General features: G+C 37.7%; 1 protein-coding gene across 1 annotated transcript; it reads right to left on the bottom strand.

Moving 5' to 3' along the window:
* Positions 1–20,771: 20,771 nt before the first annotated feature.
* LOC143424854 (uncharacterized) lies at positions 20,772–21,383 on the bottom strand. Its single transcript, XM_076897211.1, has one exon. The coding sequence runs from the start codon at positions 21,381–21,383 to the stop codon at positions 20,772–20,774; it is 612 nt and encodes a 203-aa protein (XP_076753326.1).
* Between the last annotated feature and the right edge of the window lie 3,339 nt (positions 21,384–24,722).

Below are 24,722 nucleotides of genomic sequence, written 5' to 3'. Positions count from 1 at the left end.
AGTAGGAATACATAAGAAATTTGTATGCTTTACAAGAAAAAAGTAATTTCCATTTGGCAAACAAATTGACTAAGAAACATATCTTGTAGGTACAGAACAAAATGAACGTAAAGCTTTCTGAACAAACATTCAGTAAAATAAATAATTAAACCAATATGGAGCATGATGTTCAAAAATGGCATGACGTTCAAATGGACCAAGAAATCACCCATACTCTTCAACATCTTCACAGCCTCAATCCTAAAACTATTCTCCATCAACACAGACAACAATCCAAGAGCAAGATATAATAACATTCGCAAATGATTTAATAATATACAGCATAGATTGAAAAACAACCACATTACAAAAAACATTTCAATCACTATTTGATAAAATAACCACGTACTTCACAAATTGGAAGTTAAAAATAAACACAAACAAGTACGAAACAATCTTCCTCATCCTAGGAATTCAAGACACCTTCTCAGACACTAAAAAAAACTGGGAAACCTTCCATCTAAAAGTAAACTCCACCTCAAATAAAACCATCCCTTACAAACAAATAATTAAGTACCTTAAAATACTTCCAGACACAAAACTCAAATATTTTTCATACACATCAACACCCAACAAACACAAGCCAAAAATACGTTCTATAGCCTATCCAAATTATTCCATTCTCAACAACTGTATAGAAAGTACAAAATCCTTTACTATACCCTAATAGTCAGATCCATCCTAACATACGCATGCGCGGTTTGGTATAATATTCCAAACTATGAAATGGAATCGCTCAAACTCTTTGAAAGATAATGCTTGAGAATATGCCTCAATATGCGCAAAACGAAAGAATCCAACTGCACAGAAAATTACGAAAATTACAGTGCACTCCTAAACGCAGCACACATTCGACACACACATAATAAAAATCTGCAGAAACTATTTTGCAAAAATCAAGAACACGCCATTAATCCTAGAACTAATAGAAAAACATATTGCAGAAATTAACTTTATTCCCTGAACACTAAAATCAGGATACATACCAGCTGAACTCTTTCCCATCCTAGACCGCGCATCCTACCACGCACAAACAAAACACAAAACACAAAACAAAAACAATAACCTAAAACGACCACGCACACACCCGCCTGAAATGGCGGATCCAAATAACAAACACTAATAAAAAAAACAATCCATCAAAAAACAAAAAAATACTGGTAACTCGTCCAAAACGTAATACCCATAATATTAACCAACCGCATGATAGCTGACAATGTCAGCAAAATTGTACATACTGTAAATAACTGTAAATACTAGAAATAACCCTAGAACCTAAGACTAACCCCTAAGGACTTAAATAGAATAGTTAATAGCCTAGACTAGCTTAACCTTAAGAATAGACATAAATAGATAATTAAGTCTGAAAAATAAGCCCTTCTTATCCAATATAGTGCACGGTTTTATAAAGCCTAAATCGTAATATGGGCGCACAAAAAACCCGAAAGTAAAATTAACGCATATCAACTATGTACGTAGAAAAAAAACCAAACGCTAACCCAAAAAACAATTAAGTCTGCGAGCATAAAACCCTCACATAAGACCTAAAATCTTAGTGAAAAAAAAGGCTGTTTATTAGGTAGCCTTAGTAATAAGGTCACAGGGTAGTGATGCGCTAAGTCTAGTCTCTCCTACCTTAGCCTCGCATCAAACCTCCTCGTGGTCCTCCCGGAATGTGCTTACGGACATCCAGATTGATGCGGTCCGGGGAGACTCTTGCATGAGTCCGTTCCATCACGGGCTGCGATCTCCTTTTATCAACTATGAATGGGACAAGTTGCGAGATCTCAGGGGTTGGGGAAAGGAGAGTCGAGAAAATGGTTCTCAGTACCGCAATTACCTAACTTATCTTACCGCAGGTATCGCGTATTTCTTTCCCCCACGGATAGTGACCATCGAGCCAGAGTGGGAAGGGTCTTGTGCCACCACACGTCACAATATACATATATATTTGTTTGTGTCACAAATGATGGAATCCAATTTGGAAATGAACTTAGTTAAAATATTAAAGGGCTAACTGTAAAAAAGGTAACAAAATTAATTGCAATAAACATGATCATGGGAAAAATGTAGCTGGTAGTTGCTTTACCCATTCCGTTCCCTTCCTGTAGTTTTCATCATTTTACACAAAATTTCTTTGCATTTGTGTGTTTGAATAAAAAACTAATTATATCATTGGAAAGCTTAGTGAATAAAAAGGTTTTTTTGAAATTTGTTGCCCTCCACGTTTAACACGTTAATCGCCACGTCAATATGTGGGTGACGGATCGTAATTGATAGTAATTTTATTTGTAACGTAATTATGACAAGTATAGATAATATAAAGTAAACAATAATGTAAACAAAAAGAAATAATAAAAATATATTTTTAAATTTTAAAAATAATTGTTTTTAAAATATTATAACTTTTTATTAGTTGCGATGATATTCGTTAAAACATTGTAAACGTGATTAAGGTAACTGTAAATACTCAGAATGATACGTTATAGTCGTTTGCACATTTTTTCTTGCATCCTAGCGTTCGAGAGTTTGTCTCTGTTTTGCGTAACACCGGACATACATCCGTCTTCTATAGATTTTCTATAAATTTGGCCTGAGAATTTTTGCGAATTTGCAGGTGGTGATACGCTTTCTTTATTGCTCGGGCGTTGCATTTTCGCATTCCAACCACTCCCGAACTACAAACTCTCGGAATTTTCTTATTTGTATTTTCTGGTCGGTTGCTTTTTGATAAACAATGTGTGCATTCACTACAGAAGTACCTACTAGGAAATGAAGTGCCTAGTTTTCGGTATCATTTAATGCACTTCCGAATTGTTGTTGTATATGATGCCATTTGGTCGCATCTGTCAATGCCGGACTTTCCAGTATGACTGTTAATAGTTTTATTTTTGGAGGACGTCCGCGAAGAGTGGATGAGTATGAAATTAGTACCATAAGAGGTGCCTGTTTCGACGATAATACTCTGACATTGCGGATATCTCTCCATTCCAGCACAACAATGCCATTATCGTCTTCCCGTGATATCATTTCACCTTTTTTCAATTTGTGAAGCAAAGCAGCTATTGACATAAATTTTCTACTGTGGCATACCGTTTCAATAATATGGATTTTAAGATCCAACAATTTTACTGTTAATTCGTAGCTTGTGAAGCGACGGTGCTTCGGTTGCAGTAGAATGAAAGAGGAAAGAAAGAAGGAAAAGAGAGGGGAAGAACGTTTCGTCCTGGGCCTGCTAGTGGCCTCATCAGTAAGGCTACCTAGCAGGCCCTGCCTTAGACGCTGGGATATTAGGGACAGGTCAGAACTCCTATATATTGGAAAGGATAGGTCATCGGGTACTTTCAGGAAACTGTAGGGCGTGCTGTCCCTCTAGTGGCGAGAGTCGGAGGGCCACCACACGTGTATAAAAATTGTCGTTAAACAAGGTACATCTTTCGTTGAACATCTTTTCATGAGCTTGGTGCAAACGTTCTTGGTTATGCCAACTTGCCTGATCCCGTAGGATTCGCGTTCATCATATATTTTGGTGAACCATGTATATCCTTCTGTAGAACATAGTTTGAAGAGTTTTATGCCAAATTTGTGTGACTTTGTCGACATATACTGTCTAAATATGAGTCTTTCTCTTCAGGGAACCATAGTCTCATCAATTACAATTTCTGGGCCGGGTAAAAATATATATTGGTAATTATCCGTTAGTATCTGCATTAATGACAACACTCTCCTAAATTGATTATTATGTTGTATGACTTCGTTGTTTGCGAAATTTAAATGTAAGCTAATAATAGCTCGAATCGATTCCGAGACATTTTATTATGAGGAAATGGAAAATTATAAGGAGTTGACCAATATTTGTTTAGTGGCACTTGTACTAAACCCATTCAAAACAACAGTTCAATAAATATTTTGATCTCTTCAGAATTTGTGGGTTTCCATTTATTTATTCGAGCGTATTCGTTGCCTGTATTGTAATCCAATTTTTTCTCTGCACACCTGTTTGTTTCCTTTACCAAAAGGTCTATCACTTGTTCATTTAGAAAAAGGCAAAAAACTTCATCCGCTGTAATATTGGAAGTTAGTTCCACAAGAAGTCCACTTTTCCCAATGAATTCAAATGATCTTTGTTTTACGGTGAACTCCTTCCACTAAATATTGTCAGATGAACCGACAATATCAGTCTGGTCATCTTCTTCTTGTATAACCAGGTTTTCTAACAGGTCTTCAAAATCTTTACACTTATATAAATCCTCATTTTCCGAGCTTGATGCAATAATATATTTAACTTTTGTTGGAAATCTTAATACTTCATCATCACTACTCGGCTCACTTTCATCTATACTTCTGCGCTATTTAGCAGACATTTTAGGAATAAAAAAATAAAAATGTTATGAAAAATATACAAAAAATACTGCTTGACTGAACGAAGGATCTGGCATAAATGCCGTGAGAGCTATCATATTGATCTTTTCTCGAAATGATTTCCCCATCTCATGGACAGCCCCACATTGAGGCGCTTTACTCTTTGTACCACAAGCTTGTCTTCTAAATACCCTTTTTTAAACAAAGATCTAAATGACGGAAGATCTAAAACACGCATTGTATCGTATCGCTCTCTTAGCTAATCGCACTGTTTACACAACGAGTCTCCGATTTGGGTCCCGGGGAAAACTCCATTGATTTACGTTGGGTGATCAATGTGCTAAAAACAATTACCTAAATAGAAGATCATAGTTTTCATAATTTACAAATTTTGCCTTTTATGATAAGTTTAACTTTTATTACTCCACCTACTTTCAAGTTTCAGGGTAAAACTGGGACTTACATTAACAGACTATATTAAACTATATTTATACACAGCGAACTATTTCATCCAGTTCATACACTAAAACGAAGGAAGACTACGTCTACTAAGAGGACGACTAAGAGGACGATCATTTCTCACAGTTTCTCTGTTTGGTCTTATGCTGTTGAATAACTTATTCTATATGTTCTTTCCTATATTTTGACTAAGTCTTCTGTAGATCAGGATCATGTCAGTTTCTGTTCCATTCATTTTTGTTGTAATGCCTAATATTTCTATTTCTTCAACTTTCCATTCAAGGCCACTCCTGATGCTTACCTCTATGTCTTGTTTTACTAAGAAGCATAATCCTTTTCATCTATGTAGTTCTGGATTAAGGTTTTCTTTCCTACAAATCTTGTAATTGTTTATGTTGATCCTACCCATTGAGTTCAACCAGATTTCCATTATACTTAAAATATCTATATTATCTATATAATGTTTGATCTCTGTAATTTTTTGTTATACTTCTTGCGTTCCATATCGCTTTTTCTTTCGTTTCTGCCCCTGTAACTGATTTTGCTTTGTTGTACCTTTAGTTTCTGTTGATTATTAGTCTTATCCTATTATATACCCTATGAAATATAAAAACTAAACTCTAGTATACTATATAACCTATATAAATAAACAAATAACTAAGGCGTACAGGTGGAAAAGTATAACAATAATTATTATCGAAGGCGGTGCTGCGGCAATTCTTCCGCTGTGCTAGTCGATTCAACACTCTCGCTAGCTACGCGTACTTGTACTAATCAAATTGACTGACTGTTTTAACTGAATTGTCGAACTAGAAGTTCTAATCGAACTGTCGCGAGGGCGAAAATGTCGCTTCTTAAAAACGTGTATGGGAAGAGACGGGAAGGCTAAGGAAGAAAGGGATGGATGCGCGGACGAGGAATGCGAACGTTTCCAGGAAAAACGCAAGGGAACGGAAATTGGTCATAAATAAACGAAAGTTAAAGATACCTCGCACACGACTGGGCGATGCTTAGTCGCGATAAAACTATGGAAAACAATTGTTGGTTCTAAGGATTCTTACAGGCGGCACTAATCAGACGGATGTCGGGGTTAGGATAGCACGCGAACCAAGTCGCCAAGTGCTGACCTACAGCGACCAAACCTACGCTGGACCGTAGGAACGTGTTGTGACATTCGGACGAAAAATTTACGGTCTCTAAAACTCCAAAACAATTGCGTGGTTGCGGAATCGTAACTGCCACAACACGAAAAAACGAAATTTTTAATATAAACTCTTTTCTCTTCTATTGTTTTTTCCCTTTTTCTTAATCTATTTAATCTAATTCGTCTTTGACGCAGAGCTTGCTGCATCATCGCTTACTTCTTCCTCTTCCATTTCTATTTCTATAGTCTCGAGATTATTCTCTTCTTTGTTCTCTTCAGTTTTTTTTTTAAGGAATCATCATAGCACTTATACTTTTTTTTTATAAATATAACACTCTTTTGACATTCATGTCAACTCTGTTGCGAATACTACACAAAGACCATCCTTTTAACATTCAAGTTCAAGTTTTATTATTTTCTCTACTGGTTTATCAATATTTGAAGAGTTCTGCACTCTTATTTTACCTTACGGAAAATTGTCTTTTACGTTTTTTTTTCTTTTATATTCCATTCTTTTGTTATACTATTTTCTTACAATATTTTATAAATTTTATTGCGCTCTCATTCCATTTACTCTATCTCATTGCATACTCATACTCCTTTTTTGCTTTTTTTTTGTTGGCTAAGTGCAACATACAATAGATTCACAGACTTTTAATTTCTTCGCTGCTGTATAATGTTCTTTGGTTGCTGCGATTTTACTATATACATATATAGTATACATTATCTTTCCTATTCTATCAGAATGAGAGACCTTCAAATATGCTATAGTGGATCTCGCTATCGTCATGTATTCTTCTTCTATGTAATCTTTAATATCTACATCGTATCTTACTCCTTTTTTGTCTAGAGTTTTCTTTAGATCTTCTCTCTCTCCACCGCACTTAGGGCGACTCCATATGACATGATTAATATCTTCTTTCTTCTGGCCGCATTCGCACATGGGTAATCCGGTCATCCTTTTCCTCCATAGCGATGCTGTCAGATTATAAAGTGCAAAACCTTGAGGATGAACTATACCGCTACTCGCCTAAGACGAAGCTTTTATCTTGTCTTAGGGGCAACGAGCAAGGTCGTCGCAATTGGGCCAAGGCCGATATTAGTCCGTTGGATTCCTTGAACCTGCAAGCGAGCCATAGTAGCACGACTACCACGCTCTCCTAAGAGAGTTGCTGCTTCAACGATTAGTTATTGACCATACGGGGTTTACCTCCGAGAGATCATCTACCTTTTCCCTATCTTTTCTCCTTATCCTTCTTTTCTCTTCTTCTGACTAGTCTCGCATCTAAGCTGTAAACTAGCAAGAACTGCCTTTGTCCCAACTCCAAAAGGAGCGACTCGGACACGGAAGCATTGGGGAAGTCTCACTCAACATGTCAGGTATCATTGGGATTCGGTAACACAGAGTTCTCAAAAGTGCTACTCCACCTAGCTCCAGAGAATCCCATGGCGTTCATGGATTTAAAATCAACACGAAATTCTATATCTGAGTTTCCATCAAATACAAAACATCCAAGATAGCAACAAAATTCTGAGGTTGTCCGGAAGGTTCTTTTCGTGTTTTGAACCTTTTGTACTGGAGACCTTATTCGCGCCGAGAAACCAGCAACTCGAGATGTTTTGTAGCATTTTTGGTAAATTTCTTACCTCTAGCTTAAAATGAGTACACATACAAATTAACGTATAAAACTTTTATATTTTAACACTTTATGTATCCTTACACATTTACGAAGATAATTTTTTAAACATTAGTCTTCGTAATTTTGCTTTATATGATATTCCATATAACAACTGCCGAAATGCATGCCCGGTTTTTCGGGTCAAGTGTCACAATAATATTTTATTTGATGCCTTTTGTCGGATTTATTTCTTTGAGAGCAGACTTTTCAATAACTCCTGTTAGAATATTATGCAGCTTTCCATTCAGGTGGATGTTTTCAGAATTGGAGGTTGAAGTTAGAGCCTGATCACTTATTTGGTGGAAATCTGAAGTCAGTTGGTGAATTAAGATTTTCACATACCGCACGTGATTAAACGGATGTTCCTTCTCTGCTGTTTAGAGGTTTTATAAAAAATAAATAAATTTCTTAAACAAAGGACCCTATTCAAAAATCATATGTATCTGCCACCAACTGATTTTGTTTAATCTTTGTATATTTCTGAGTCATCAATTGTCAACGTAACTTTTTGACAAGCTTTGTAATAACGGAGGGCGAGGAGGTTGTGATGTCAAACACACCCTCAAATGGCACACACCGGAACGCCCATAATTTCGATAGTTTAGATAAACAACGAAACAAACAAGCGTCACCCGCCTGACGCATCCAGTTTACATTATGATGCTCCAATTCTAAGGAGCAGGGTTAAGATCCTACCCCTACTCCCGAAAAACACAGAGTATAAGAAGACCTAGGGATTGTTTAGTCTGGCAGTCTAAAAGTTATAATCAGCCTACACTGTGAAACTCGCTACTATATCTAACCGGATCGGTAATGTAAGAATAAATTTTACATTTTGTGTATTAAATAAAGGGTCGAGTGAGCAGTTGCTCTTGTTCTTTAAGTTATTTTTCTGAATCTTACGTGACAGGGTCAGAGTACATATTTAGCGAAATACTTCGGAGGCTATAACTTTTGACTGAAAAAAGATATTGACTTATATTATATATTGATATTGATTTATTCCGGAGTAGTGAAAAATCGCGAAAAATTGCTATAGCCGAAAAAAGCATCATCAAATTTTAACAAATACTGAATATAGGAAGCTCATTTATGCCCTTTAAATGGTATAAATCTTACCTTGGGGAAACGTTTCGTATTAGAATTATAACATAAAATTCGTTTTGTTATGTATATAAAGAATATATAACCTTTGAATTTAGCAAGCAACATAGTATTTTAGGAATTACATTTATGTTATGGAAAGCATACACCATACAGACCTTTCCTGCAAATTGAACATATCGTTCGGGTTCTTTTTCGGTTTCCGCCGTCATCTTTACTCCTCCTACTGCATACGCAACAGTCTTTCTTCTTCTTTCCTGGTAATTTTTCCAGTTTGTTGGATTCCGCATCGCTGTTTTTTTTCGCACTTTCTCATTCTTTTGCAAGAGTTTCCACAATACTAATCAGACAACGGAAACAGGTAATAGGCTTTTCCTTAGAGAGGAGATTCTCTTTGTAAATGATGTAACTGTAATTGTAATAACATGTAATTGTTATAACATATAAAAAATATTTCGTTACGCTTACAGCAAATTTTTCAGTAAGCGGTTTGAGTATAAATTTTCGGTTTCTATGAATCGTTCCACAGTTTTATTCCCCACAGGTGATGGTGTTTATTAAAAAGGTACTGCACCATTTGTGTGTAGTTTTTGGTTCCCACTAAACTCTCGTCAATGCTTATCTGCTCGTGGGGAGTGTAGATCTGCCTGAATACTGTGTTGGCATAGTCAATGAGAGGCTAGATTTTAGCACATGGGTGGTATCCAGGTTGTCCGGGTCGAGAAAGATACTTTGTATCAGCCAAATGAAGCTGAATCAACTTGAAGCGGTTTCTTGAAAACATTCGGTGAAATCACAGATTATACTGCGAGTTATTAATCGACCAATACGACGAAATGGTTGGTCGTTTTTGTAGACCCATATTTATTACGCAGGTGAGGAATCCTTTGAGTTCAGATATCGTAATATCCTTGCACTTACATGCACGGGAATTTCTCCGTGACAAAAAATTATCTGCTTGTGGTAAAAAATAGGTAGTAGGCGCTGCAGCACGAGGAAGTGTATGATTTGGACCAGCTATTTCATATAAATTTGTAATGGGCTTCTGATGGATTATCAGTATCCTGGAACACTTCTTCCCAACCTTATATTGTTGTACCCGAATTTTCACCAAATTCACTTTCGGATGACAATAGTCTTCTTGATGAAGTAAATCCAACGGGGCGGATCATCATTATTCGATGATGCATTGCTGTTGTTAAAATGTGATGGCACCAACTTTCTGCACTATCTTCTTGAACTTGTTCTAACATTATTGACCGAGGTACCACTTCAAAATAACATATGAATTGACTAAAACCAAATATTGGAATAGAAGAAATCAGGAAAATGCCTGGACTTTCACTAACTGACGCTGTTAATTGCCAACGTTTAGTTTAACGTTGGTGTGGTTGAGGAATTAACTGTGATAAAGAATGATCTTCAACGACTCGTATTTCTTATAAATTATATTTCGGTAACTGTTGAGTGCAGTAATTAATGAAACGTTCGACAAGCAATTTGATACGTGTATCCTATGATGTTTTGTATGTTTTTAACTAACTTTCCTATGGATGACAAGATATAAAGGTTCGCTGGTGGGTGTGTTATTTAGCTAGGACATGCGGATTCGGCATTGAACATTGTACGGAATTTGGTGAAGGAAGCAGGTGTCGAAGATTATTGGTTAATGCAAATTCTAATAAAATTACCGCCCCAAACCATCGGTCACCCGCAGGTACCGAGACTTACTCTCGGGTGTCGCACCCGTGGATTCCGCGTGTCCTAATTTTGACCGTAGCAAGCAATAAAACCAAAAGCGCCTTAACTTGATAAATAGGGCAACGACACAAAAGATTCAAAGTAAAGGACGAAGACCTTTAGTAGGTATGTGTAGTAAAGAATAATTAACTCGACTTCTAAAGTAGTGGCTTTTTTAGATACTATTCCTGCCCCGGACAGCTGCTTGCCAAATGTGGCTATATTCAACAAAGCAAAGGACGGATCGACAGTTGCCGTTTTATGAATTAGCGGACCTGGTTGAACCTCCCTTTGCTTTAGGCTATGTTTCGACAAATAAAATTTAATGGCTTTAACAGACGCTAAAGATAGACTGAAAAAAACCAAATGAACCAAAGCATGGTGGTCTGTACTACTTATTGACTAAGTGTAAGCCAATGCCATTTGACACTCAGAGAAACAATGACCTGAATGTAACCAAGCGGGGTCTTTCAAACGAGGCTGAGAAAAAATTCCTCAGCACGTAATCTCGCCGGGCGGTCAGCTTGTGGCAGTTTTCGCATAACGATCGCGGGCCCGCTGGCACTAAAAGGGTTAACATATTATGACTTATTACTAAAATTGTTATCATCGGAGACTAGGATCATTATTATACTAAGAAGAATTCATTTTTGAAAATACTTTGTTAAACTAATGTCACTTACATTATTCTTCTTTTCCGGTATGTCCATCTTCTTCTTTCGTATGTTATTTTCCTTCATCATCTATATCTTCGAATGTTGGTCGTAAATGAGGAAAATGTACATTTAAAAAATCAGCTGGTGTTGAAAGATCATTGTATCGTTCAAATTCCATGTACCATATTTGATGCGTCTTTAATTTCTCCTTGCCTGATTGCTCGGATGAAATATCTAGGACGACTTTCGCTGTCCAATCCAACTCTATATTTAAATAATACATTCGATCTGTTTAGTAAACCTTAGTTGGTCTTGGTATAATTCGACACTGGCTGTATTTAGAAAAATGTACACTTATATAGAGGTTCGTAGCTCAATAGTTGAGCCAATCCGCGAGCTGTTCTTGATTCCGAAGTGATGGTGGTCGCTACCTTGCAGTAGGGGTAACCGATTCGAGGCTACCCGATCTAACGGGACTTTTAATAAGTAAGGCACTAACGGGGTAGACAAAATAGACAAAATACTAAGTAAGTAGAGTAGACAGAGACTTGAGTGTAATTTCGCTTTTATGGACAATGGTGTCTGAAAGTAAGTGATTTTCTGTATACGATTTTGCAAGTGATAATTGATATGATCCCGTGAAAGATTTTAAACACTTTAATGTTCAGACTGGGAAGCCTTTACAATGTTGTATGTATTGTCATGTTTTCGAAGTTTTTTATTTTTCTTGCATACCTTCGCATTCCACATTTTGCTGCATTATGTTTGGTGTGTTTAGATCTTTTAACAATATTGACGTCACTTCTAGATCATTGTTATCACTATATATTCATTTAAAAAGTATATTAGTTTAAAGTATACGTTATGTAGTACATGAAGTGCACTTGCAATTTAAAAATCTTCAAACAATTTCGGGACGCATTCCGAAGCTCTAGCTTTTTTGAAGTATTTAAATCTTTTAAGCGAGCTGTTTACACTTTCTACTATCCATCTTTGTGTGATACATAATCGACTTTCGTTTGCTTTAGAGGTTGATAGTTGCTCTTTTTTGCTGACCACTATATGTCACTCTTTGAAAACAATAATTCGTGCTTTTATTGAAATAAATATAGGACCATCCCATACTGTGATTGTTGCATCGTCATTTTCTGTAGTCTATTAGCCGAAGTCTGCCTTTTAATTTTGGCATGTGTAACATATGCGGTACAAAATTAGTCATAATTGTTTCTCTTACGGAAGATATCACTTGTCTTATTGATGCCTGCGACAGATGAAGAAGAAAAGCCATTTCATTTTGAGAAAAGCCATGGTACAGTTGCATTAGATATGTTCCAAGCTTATTATTCAAATTCGGCACTCGTTTTTCCCAAAACGAAATCCTGTCCAATATTTTATTCCGTCACTATTGTGGAAAAAAGTGCACTTCGTTTCACTTTCTTGTATATAAAGGTTATAGTTCCGGAGATCATCAATTATATTAACGATTTCTAGAAGGTGATTCCAGAATACGTTTGGTCTTAAAATCTTTATTACTTTTAGTCTTGTCAATGTTATCTCTTCCAATGCCAACTGCATACTACCCAACAGGACATGGTTAAGGGCGAACATGTCCTCTTGAGAAAGTTTCCCCTGCTTACGTATGGGCCGTTTCTCACGCGCACATGGATCTGGTCTATGTTACCTGCACAAGACAAGCAGGGAATGCCATACACTGGACCTCAAATTTCTACATATTCCACTCACGGATAAATTTATCATATCATGTTGTATGTTTTCTTGAAGGGTTGAAACATTTTCCCAGTTGATAGTGCCGTCTTTAAAATGTCACCTGCAACACCTGGAGTCATTATGTATAATAACGCGGTGTTTAATAAGAATTTCAGTTCTTAAATCTTATTTAATATTGTACAAATCGTGATGATCGACACCTTTGCAGCCAAAAATACATTTGGAATGTGTTTTGCGTGCACTTTTTATTGGGAAGTATAATACATAACATTTGATGGATCTGCACTTTTACTTACACTTTAAAGTATTCTTACGTACACTTCAAAATCAAAAAGAATACACCTGTACCCTAATTAACACGGAAGATAGGTTCCTTAGAGAAATGTGCATAATTCAGTTATTTATTTAAACGTAAAATAAAACTAAATATATATTAAAAAATATAAAAATAAGGGTCTATTCATAAAATGATAAAAATATAAAGGTGTATGTATGTAATTCATTTTACATATAGAAACAAGAAACATAAATTAAAAAATTTAACCAAAAATTTAATTACTCTTATCACTTTTGTAGAGTACTAGTCTTTTATTCCCGATTAATATGATGTCACTTTCATTACTCGATAATACCTGATGCAATTCAAGTTTGATGGTAAATGAATTAAAAACAATTTCAGATCGGCGAACCTTTGTAATGAAATCCGTTATTAACTATTGTGTATGATTTTCGATCAAATCTTTATAGACCTCCTCATATTGAGTTAAGCGTTTATTAATATCTTGCTGAAATACAAGAGCTTGTTCAATATTCGGGTCATTTTGTAGAAAATGACTACCTAATTTTCGCCCTAATTTAAGTTCTTCCCGGATAACTTTTACTGTGAATGCAATTGGTTCAGACTCCTCTTCATCAGGATCACTACCACGATCATATGCTTCATTAACCATGTCAACTAGATCATCCTCATGTAATTCTTTGTCCGACATTAGTTCTACGATATCTGCCTCAGCGAAATCCTCGAGACCTTGCCCTCCTATTGTATGCGGCATCTCCGTTGTCTGAGAATATGTATTCATGCCCCAAGGATAATCTAAAATTTTCAGCTTTAACTACATCTGGCCATAATTTTTTCCAGCAGGCATTGATCGTTGATTGCTTAGTCTCGGTGTATGACACTTAAACATACTTAGCACAATCTAAAATTGTAAATTTTTTCCAAACATCTATAATTGGGAGAGATTCATGATTTTCCATTTCTTCTAAAATATATAGTGCCTTAAAATTCGAAATTATCCCTTGATCTAATGGCTGCAATAAAGAAGTTATATTTTTCGTGCTGTAAATCTTGAGCATGCCCTGGTGCATTATCAATTAAAAGAAGGGCCCTAAAAGGCAATCCCTTTTTACTTAAGTATCTTTTGACGTCTGGGACAAAAAAGTTGTAAAACCATTCATTAAAAAGTGTGGCCTTCTTATTGGCCATCCAGTAAACGGGAAGGTTGTTGATGTTTACTCCTTTAAGTGAACCTGGCGTTTTTGATTTATTAATAACTAATGGTTTCATCATATGATCGCCTGAAGCGCTACAGCAGAATGAACTGTTATACGACTTTTTGCTGCTTTATGGCCACTAACTTATTTGTGAGCTTTAACCAAATAGGTTTTTTCTGGTATTTGTTTTAAAAATAACACGGATTCATCAGCATTGAAGATTTAGTGAAGTAACAGTACGTTGACACATACTGATCTATACGATCGACACCGCCCATATGTTTTATATCAGGCAGTCGCCAATGCATTTAGGTTCGTGGGAGATATGCAGCATTCGGAGAAGCAGGGGGTACCTGTCTCTAGTCATTATTCTTTCAAAAATTTCGCTGTATTGATAGTCGTCCGCGTTCCAGTACTCCTTCAGTGATAGCTTTTTATTGCGCGTCATCAGTAAGTATATGGACAAAAAACAATAAAATTCGTTTGGCGTCGTTGTTTTCCAGATTATTTGCATTATTATTGTTTTATTGGGCCTAATAATAGTTGAACTCGTCTACAGTTATATCTACGAATTCTTCAGACATAAATAATTGAAAATACTCAATGAATTGTGATGACCTGCGTATTTCTTTGGTGATTCCTAAATGTTTTGAATTAAATTTATAAATTTTTAGTACAAAATGATTTTTTATCCATATTATTTCACAATTCGTGTCATTAGATTCTTGAATCAATTCTGTTTCCGACTCAGGACTACTATACATCACATTTATTCTTCGCCTTTTACACCGATTAGAATTATTTTCATTTTTACAATTCTCGTCATTTTTCGAGTTAGTTAGTCCGTTTCTGAATCTTTTGTCGTACTAAACGTCCTGTAAAGGGCTAAAAATGTTTTAAAATCTACGAACAAATTTTGGATAAAAGCATAACATAAAATTTTTTAGATCAAATGAAATTAGACGACGATTACACCTGTAGTTGTTTTTTTAGAATTCTTGTAAAAAAAGACTTTTTACTAGAATAATTTCTATTATGTCAGAAATATAAATTATTCAACGCAGATACAAAGGTAGAAAATGATTGTTCAAAAATCAAAAAGTCCATTTTATGCATAAGTGCGATATATATTTTCAATAGGATCCTCATCTAGTACGTCGGTAAAATAAAATATAATTTTACCAATTGTAGATGCTGTTTGCACACACGGATTGCCACATGGATGCCGGATACATCCGGTGCTTGTCCACACAGGTCATTAAATAAATGCCGCATATAACCGGCGCTCGTACATTTAAAATTTTTTTAATAAGTCTAAAATATATTTTCTTCAATTTAGTTTTATGTCTCCAGTATCACCGTTCCGGGTGAAATTGATCCCATGTTCTTCCAGATTAATTCAATCCATACAATGGTTTTTGAAGAAGGAATACCTGATTTTTATCGTTCGTTGAAAAAAAATCTGGTTTCTCCATATAAATTGTTTCTTTTAAATCATCTTGTATGTATGCATTATGATGCAGCTTCGTCTCTAACTGGAGAACGCAGGGAAGGGCTAAACAAACAGACACCAGATAGTTAGATACCGTACAACCGCGGGTCTCAGCAATACGCAAACGCCTCAAAAGTAACGGCTAGGGAGTACTTCGAAGTTTCAGGGTTCATGACCAGTTTTCAATACTCGGAATGTTCTCTAAATGGGCGCTAGTTACAGGAACCGGTAACGGAACCGCGCAACTTGACTGAAAATGAATGCACTTGAAATCTCGAAAAACTCCGTATCCTTACCGACGGCTAACAAACCTACAAAGGAGTAAGGGCCGTTTACAATTTCCTTGATGCGAACCTGGCCAGAACGGCTCTCAAGGGAACGTAATGTACGAGGTAAACGCGAAAGCCAATCCACTACACACGCGTTCAGCAATGGAGGTCAAACACGCGGGTTTCCATACTAATTAAATACGCAACGCGGTGCTCGGCACACGCGGCTGCTGCTACCGTTATCAAATATATAAAGAAGTAAAATCAAAGAAAAGAAAAAAACAATAAATCGCAGTAAAAAAGAAAGGGATACGCTTTAGCGGATCAGGACTCACTCTTACTCCGGATCTTCGGTTCCTCTCTCAATTTCGCTCTTACTCTAGTTATCTCTCTCTCGCTCTCACTTGAATTCTCACTCTGTACTCGCTCGCTAATTAAGAGCTCCCGCGATTCGGTAGCTTCTTCGATGCTCTGAGCGGGTCCTTGATGGGGTGGGCTATGCGTTTCGGCATTGTTCGGGGCATCAATCGTTGACCTTATCGTCAATCTACTAAAGCCCTTTGTTAGAAATGGGTTTTACAAATAATCAACAGCGATTCATTTTTCTATAATTGTTCTTTATTTCTACGCACTGGAAGCGACCTTTTCCTTGCACTCTCTGTAGAGAACTGAACTGAAGTTAAAACATATAGAGCCTTTTATATAAACAAACTTTAGAAATATAAGAGATTAATTTTTATATTTGGTTTCCAACGAAAACCAACACCCTCTTACTCATACCAAATTAGGAAGAGGGGGCAGAGAAGAGGAGCTCTAAAAGGGGTCTCAATACCGCAATTTCGTAACCTAATCTAAATTAGACGTAAAGTCTAATACTATCAATAGTATTCCTGCAATTTGTAACTTTTAACCTAACATCACCAATGCTCTTGCAATGAACATATTATTTGGCAGCAATATATACATTGGCATTTACATTTTGATTCATATCCATGAAGTTGTTTCTGTGATTACACATGTGTCGCATGGCACCACTATCCAAGCACCATTCATTAAAATCTTGAAACTTTGGGTTAATACTTCATGTAATGGCATTTATTGTTTTTTTTTTTTTGGCATATTGACTATGCTGCTCATACAGTGCACTTTATTCCAATTTTATTAAACTTCTTTTTGTTGTACTTACTGTATGTATTTTCAGTTTTAACTTTGGATTGGGTTTTTATTAGAAGTCATTATTTTCTTCACTTTGATCTTGTGTACCTTTCTCTTCAAACCTTGCTTCTAATTCGATTAACTTTAGTTTTAAGATATCTATTGTTGATAAATTATCTCTAGATTCTATGACTGTACAGAAGTATTGAGATAATATTTTGGTAGAAGAGAATTTAATAACATTATTGAAAATAACTCACAAGGAATTTTTATACCTGCTTTTTTGAGTTTCTCAGTGACGTTTACAAATTTTTTTACATACTCTACCATTGGAACATTTGATTATTTCTTCATTTTGTATAATGTTTTGTATAATATTGCCTTCCTCCCTAGGCCTCTCGACTCGTACATGTTTCTTAACGTATCCAACATTGTTTTAAAGGTTTCACATCTCTTCGTGTTATTTATTTGACTTTTGTTTACACTTAAAAATAAACAGACTAAAGCTCTCACGTTTCTGTTCTTCCACTCTATCATGTTTGCTTCTGCTTTTATCTTACTTCAATTAACGTATGATCATAGTTCATTACACACTAGTTTACTTTTTATTTGGATTTTCCAGCTTTTATAATTGTCCTCGTTTAGTTTTTACACATTGTACGTTCTCAACTTTCTGATAGCCATATCTTAAGATTATCTTAACACTCAGTTGCAAGCAATGCTCCTGAGCCGATAACTTGTTCACATTTGTAGGTGCATGCGGTTTTGCATGCACGTGGTTTTAATAAACTTAGGAATAAATGTATTTACAGGAAGTGTATATATTTTAATAACCATGCAAACTATTTTAGTAAACCATATTAAACTATATTAACAAAGAATATTAAACTATATTTATATAGAGCGAGTTATTTTATCCAGTTCATACATACTAAAACAAAGGAAGACAACTTGCGCATCAGTATCGCACACTTGAACCACAGTATACAGTAGCGAAACTTTAATGTCGGTGTTCCAAAAAATTGAGTGCGTATGCGCGTCATAAAAATCCAGATCGCAGAGCCATCTGGATTTCAATTTTACTTGCATTTTTTTACTCTCTATCTTCCCAACTTATTTTTACATTTAGTTAATCAAAATTTAATAAAAATAATAAATTTATTATTTCTAATACACTGAAAAATAAGGAAAGAAAGTGAAAGTCGAAAGAAATATAAAATACATAAATATATATAAATATATAGAACATAAATATTATATAAGATAAACAAGAGAAAATATAATGAAAAATACGAGATATATATTATACACTATATATTTTATTTTAAAATTTATTTTAAAGTTATTTTATATATACCTATATATAATACTACCTATATATAATACTATATATAATACCTATATATACAAATATATCGGTAACAAATATGTAATATCTTAAAAGTAAAGCTTTCATTAATGAAAAAACGAAGATATCTTTCATTGAGATAGATAGATATTATTATTTTATATATATATATATATATATATATATATATATATATATATATATATATATATATATATATATGTTAAGATATATAAAGGAGTATTTCATATTTTATCTACCCGATGTAAATAACTGCAAAGTACGGATTGAAGTAATGCCATTGATTTTTGTAATTCCTTGCAAGTTCGTGGGCTTGAAAAAAATAATGACAAGGCAAATTTTTTAGACTGTGAATCATATCTTCTGCCACGTTTACTTTTACATTGTGCGCCTATTTGTCTAGCTATTAAAATCTTCTGGTAATAACTTATAACCTAGTTCCCTCAAATTGTTATATTCATCTTGTCTACTCGTGGTGACTGGTTTTTCCTTCTTTTCCTTCACATGCAATCGCCGAATTTGTTCATGCAATGCTCTATTTTGCGCTGTTAATCTTTTAACTTGTTCCCATAATTTTTTTATTCTGAGACTATCATCTAACAATTTCTTTGTACCAGTCGTCGCCAGGCTCATTTCAGGCTCCTCAGCCTTTATAATATTCAAATCTGTCAGATTCATAAAAAGGATTTTTAAATATATGATATACAATTATATAATTATGAATTAGCTGGCACAAAATGAACAACAAAATAATATTATTCGATATTGTCCACGGGTTTTCGGAATGAATACCGAAGGTTCGGGTTTGGTCGTTTTTGCACAACGGTGTGCCAACTAAGAAACTATGTTCTAATAATCGAAGGACCACCTTCCTGATGGTGGAAGGAACAAAACTAAGATTCCGGGTTTCGTAGTACTCTTTATTATGCACGTCTCGACCGCTGGAGCGCTAAGTCAGTTCTGCCGTCTCCCAGCGCGATCCGGAAAAATTACAATTCTATGTCGTTGTGGGGGTTGAGACACACGGATAGGTCCAAAAATCAAACTATTCGGAGTGATGAGGGAAACGACCGAAATATACTATTGGACAAAATCTAAACTAAGTGGCCGCCCCCAAACCGAGCTCGCTCTCAGGCGCCGTGTTGCCCTTGAGTGATACACGTGGAAATTCCGTGTGTCTCCATCAACGACCGGAGTCAGCGATAACCTTGAGAGACACTTCAGCTGTGAGATACATGGGACAACGAAGTAAATCAACCGAAGGATTTCTCGCATAATAAGCAGAGATGGGAACTCTAGTACTGAAAAGACTACAAATGCCATGGTCTCAAAATAATTGTCGTTGCTCCGAACCGAACTAAGACTAATGACTATTTACAAACGGGCAAGAGCCCCTAATAACTAACGCCAAGATGGGTGACATAGCCGTTCTGGCGTAAACATCCCGCCCACCTTGAACAATTCACGTTCAACACCGAATTAATATGCAAGGATCCAACTAACACTTAAGACTAATATGAACAGGATATGTGCATAGCACAGTCACGTTGATTGGTGGTGCAACAAGAACTACTACAATATTATCGTTTACATATATACATAAAGGAGCATAGTCAAAAAACACGCTATACAATAGCAATGTGCTAACAATCAGTGGGCTGGATTGTAGTCTTCCTCAGCAATGGGTAGCAGGCAGATCTTGGTGAGAGGCCTCCTGAGGACGCCGTCCGTTGTCCGAAGGGACACCACCCGAGTAATCCCGTCTGAACCTGGATGTAATTCCGTGATACGGCCTAGCCGCCATTGCAACGGAGGTAGAGCATCCTCCTTGACCAGCACCATTTCTCCTGTCTGAAGCGACGTTGCGGGATTCTTCTTTGGGTTTCCTCGCCACTTACTACGCTGCTGCAGGTGGTGCAAGTACTCTTGCTGCTACCGCTTCCAAAAGTGCTGGACGACCTGCTGAAGTAGCTGATACCTGCTCAGTATGTCCTGTCTGAGATTAGACACATCTGGCTCGGGTAGTGCCGTTAGCGCACTGTCGACAAGGAAATGACCTGGAGTTAACAAGGTTCTTTGGATCATTGGAAAGTGGATGGAGAGGACGGGAATTCAAACCACCGTATGTGCTCGTCAGCCAAGGCTTGTGCTACGCGTTTTTTGTACTCGCTAGAGCCTAACAAAATTCCGAATTCCCGTAATTGGTTTCTAGCACCGAGGAAGTTTGTACCATTGTCCGAATGAATAACCTGACAGCGACCTCTGCGTGACATGAATCGGTGCAGGCATCTAAGGAATGCATCGGTAGTCAGATCCGTAGCCAATTCAATGTGAACCGCCCTTGTAACAAAGCAGACAAACAGGCAAACGTACGCCTTTCGAGAGGTTCGAGCACGACCACCTTCCCGAATGAGAAAAGGACCGGCATAATCTACACCGCAGGTGGTGAATGCGCGTGCCTGTGTTATGCGATCACTGGAAAGGTTGTCCATTTTGTATTCCGTGTTTGATGGGTTCGACTTAAAGCACGTTACACACCGGTGCAAAACCCTTTTTACTGCTCGTCGGCCCGAAATCACCCAATATTTGTTTCGCAATGATGCTAAAGTATGTTGGCACCCGGCATGCAACAGGCGTTGATGTTCGCGTGCCACGATTAAGTTAGTGATAAACCCTGTCTTGGGAAGGATCATTGGGCGTTTTTGGTCAAACGCTAATTTCGAGTTGGCGAGCCTAAGAATGGATCCAAGCTGACTAAAACACTGTCCCTTGATCTGGGTTTATTCGCAGCAAGTTTGGTGATCTGAAAATTGCTTCGTTGGGCCAATTTTATAACCAACCTCTCAGCATGTGCCAATTCTACCGCAGGAGGAGAACAAAGCTGTGCATTTTCTCCTCGACCCCTACCAGAGCGATCCGTGAGACGGGCATTGTTGCTAAACCGTAGACAGTAAGCTACAACGCGAAGTAATTTATTGTACGACGAATATCGAGGTAGCAACCTATCACCTTCGCGAATCGCGTCAGTAACGTCTATCAGGTACCCCGTGTTAAGGTGACATTGCTCCGGGATTTCCATCGGTTTAGCTTCGACCGATGGCCATGTAGCTGATTCTTGTGCCAGCCATGGTGGCCCGTGCTACCATAAACTATTGCCATGTAAATTGACCGGGCTATTACCTCGTGACAATAAATCTGCCGGGTTCTTCGCGGATGCTATATGCCTCCAGCTTTCAGGAGGCGTACGAAGTCGGATTTCCGAGGTCCGATTGACTACAAACGTCTTCCGTGGAATTCAACATGTTTAGCGGGTTCTTGTTGCTTGAGAGCTAATACTTTGGGATCGTTGCTCGCCCATTTTCGTAACGAAAAACCGGCTTGCGCTAAGATCCTGGTTAGGGAGATTCGCAATTCTATTGTCTGTGTAACTGTTTCGCATCCGGTTAAGAGATCGTCCACGTAGAAGTCCGTCAGAACGACCTTACTTACAATCGGGTCTGAGTCCGCGAGGTCCTTTCCTACCTGATGAAGAGCTCGTGTGGCTAGGAATGGTGCGGCCGCGGTGCCATACGTATTCAAAGTATATACATTGATCGCCTTGTTCTCGTTGTCTCGCCAAAGTATCCGTTGATATCTCCGATCCGCGCCCCGCATCAGTACTTGTCGGTACATTTTTTCGATGTTGGCAGACAATACAAAACAGTGCCTTCTGAATCTAATTAGGATGTTAAATAAGTCATCGTGTACGGTGGGTTCTGTATGTTGTGTGTCGTTCAGCGACAGTCTCGATAGCATTTTCGCCGAACCATCAAACACGACGCGAATTTTTCTTGTTCTGTTCGTTGTTTTAAACACCGCGTGGTGAGGCAAATAATAACCGTCCTCGGCACCACCTGTGCGATCAAATGACATGTGACCTCTTATATTCACGCATGAACTCGACGTATTACAGACGGAGATCCGGATCTTTCCTACATCTGCGCTCGAGATTAATGAATCGTTTCTCCGCTTGGTGACGTGATTCCCCCAGGTGATTGACTTCTGCGTTAAACGGGATCGCCACTATATACCGGCTGCTCGCGTCGCGCACCGTGGTCTCGCGAAAATGATGCTCACAATCGGAGTTTGCATCTACCGCCGATGCCCTTTGCATGTTGAGCTCCTCTACTTTCCAGAATCGAGAGATGGCCTTGCTCAATTGTACGTTTGTCACGGCGTGGCACGCCTGAATCTTTGTTTCCCGCGATCTTATCGGCCAACGCAAGGTTCCTCCCAACACCCACCCAAGACGCCTTTTCTGCCAAACTAAACTTGGTGTTGTCCTGTGCACAACAATTTCCAAAACAGGCCGGCCCCGATTAAAAGATCGATCCGACATAGACGATGAAAATCAGGATCAGCTAAAACAACCCCTGGGGGTTCGGGATTCTTGCGCCGCTTAACTAAGCGTTGGGCATAGTATCGGTGATCTCCTGCGTCACGAGGCAAGAGATCTCCACCTTGTGAGTACAATTCTTTACCCCGTATCCTAAGGCCAAACAGTTGAAGCAATATCTTAACTGTTTGACTGTCTTATGCCTTTCCGGAAAGGTCATGGCCAGAAATTTTTTGCAATTCGGTAGTGCGTGGGCTCCCTTGCATAGACCGCAATTATCTACCTGCTCGGCAACCTGGGCTATAATGCGGGTTTTATTTCCGGTGGTGGACTTTCGTTTGTCCCTTACCGTACCCTCCGTACCCGCGGTGTTGGTCTGCCGCCTAGCTAAATATTGAGCTCGTTGCTCTAAGAATTTTGAGAATTCGTCGAAGGACGGCCTATCTGTACCCTCTTCTAGCCTCCGTTCCCATTCATCGACTGAATCTACGTCTATAAGTCGTGTCAAGTAAACGCTCATAAAGGCGTTACACATTTGTTCCGGTTTCAATAGCGCCTGTAGAGTGCGCACGTTATTTACTGCCGTATCAGTGAGTACTTAGACCCTTGCTATCCGCTGTTTTGACTGGGGTAATGTTCAAGAATGAATTGACATGATGGTCCACCAACTGCCTTGAGTCCTCATACCGTTCCTTGAGACGAGCCGCCGAATGATTCCAGGGTGCGCGTGGCCTCGCCTGTTAAGGCCGATATAAGGTAGTTAAAGCGATCGATGTTGGTCAATCTATCTGAATTGTGCACCAGTGACATAAACGAGTCCCTAAACCGAATCCACGAGCCAAAATCGCCGTCGAAAGTCGGCAATTTTATAACCGGGAGTCGTACCGTGAGTGTCTCCGATGTCGAGGGCGACGGGGTAACCGACGATGGTGATTGCGGCTACCCCTTACGAGCGACGCTTATTCGCCTTTCGGCAAATGAGACCGTTTTGAAATACATAGTTTCTGGGGTAAAGATATAATAAATATTTTGTATGTTATTTGAATGGTTTGAAAAAACCACTCCATTGCAAAAAATGATTTTTTCTAGAGTAATTTTTTTCGGGGTATGCAAGGTTATCGATATTTTTTTGCGTATAGTTGTATAATTTTTTATTGCATCTTGTAGCTGATGTAAAAATACGTTCAAATATGTACAAAAGCGAAGAAAATAAATGAATATAATTTGAAAAACGGAATGAACCAGCGTCTCTTTTTTGTAGATAGCGTAAATTATTTGGAACAATTTTCTATCGGTAATGTACCTTGCGAGGAAGCATCAAGCACATCAAATGTGCTTTCTGCCGTGCATTACCACGCGGAATTTTCGCGTCGTTGATTCCTCTCCATGATTGTAAGACTTAGATCGAAGACGGTTGCTCGCGACGCTGACCGCCAACCTAATATTAAACAGCTTGTTCTAATTGAATGTTCGGTCGTTTACGTTTCTCTCACAATTCGATCGTTTTTGTGACAGGTTGTTCGTTTGTTTTTCGATGATCGTGTACAACTGACTGACTGTTCGACTCGCTAGTTTTTTGGTAGTTCGTCCGATGCTCCTTCATTATGCAGGGGGTGAACATTGTTGGTATTTGCCGAAACGATGCAATTTACCAATC

The sequence above is a fragment of the Xylocopa sonorina genome, chromosome 6 (assembly GCF_050948175.1).
Source record: "Xylocopa sonorina isolate GNS202 chromosome 6, iyXylSono1_principal, whole genome shotgun sequence".
Classification (NCBI taxonomy): Eukaryota; Metazoa; Arthropoda; class Insecta; order Hymenoptera; family Apidae; genus Xylocopa; species Xylocopa sonorina.
Note: the sequence above shows the minus strand (reverse complement) of the source record. Positions and strands in the feature narration are given on the sequence as shown.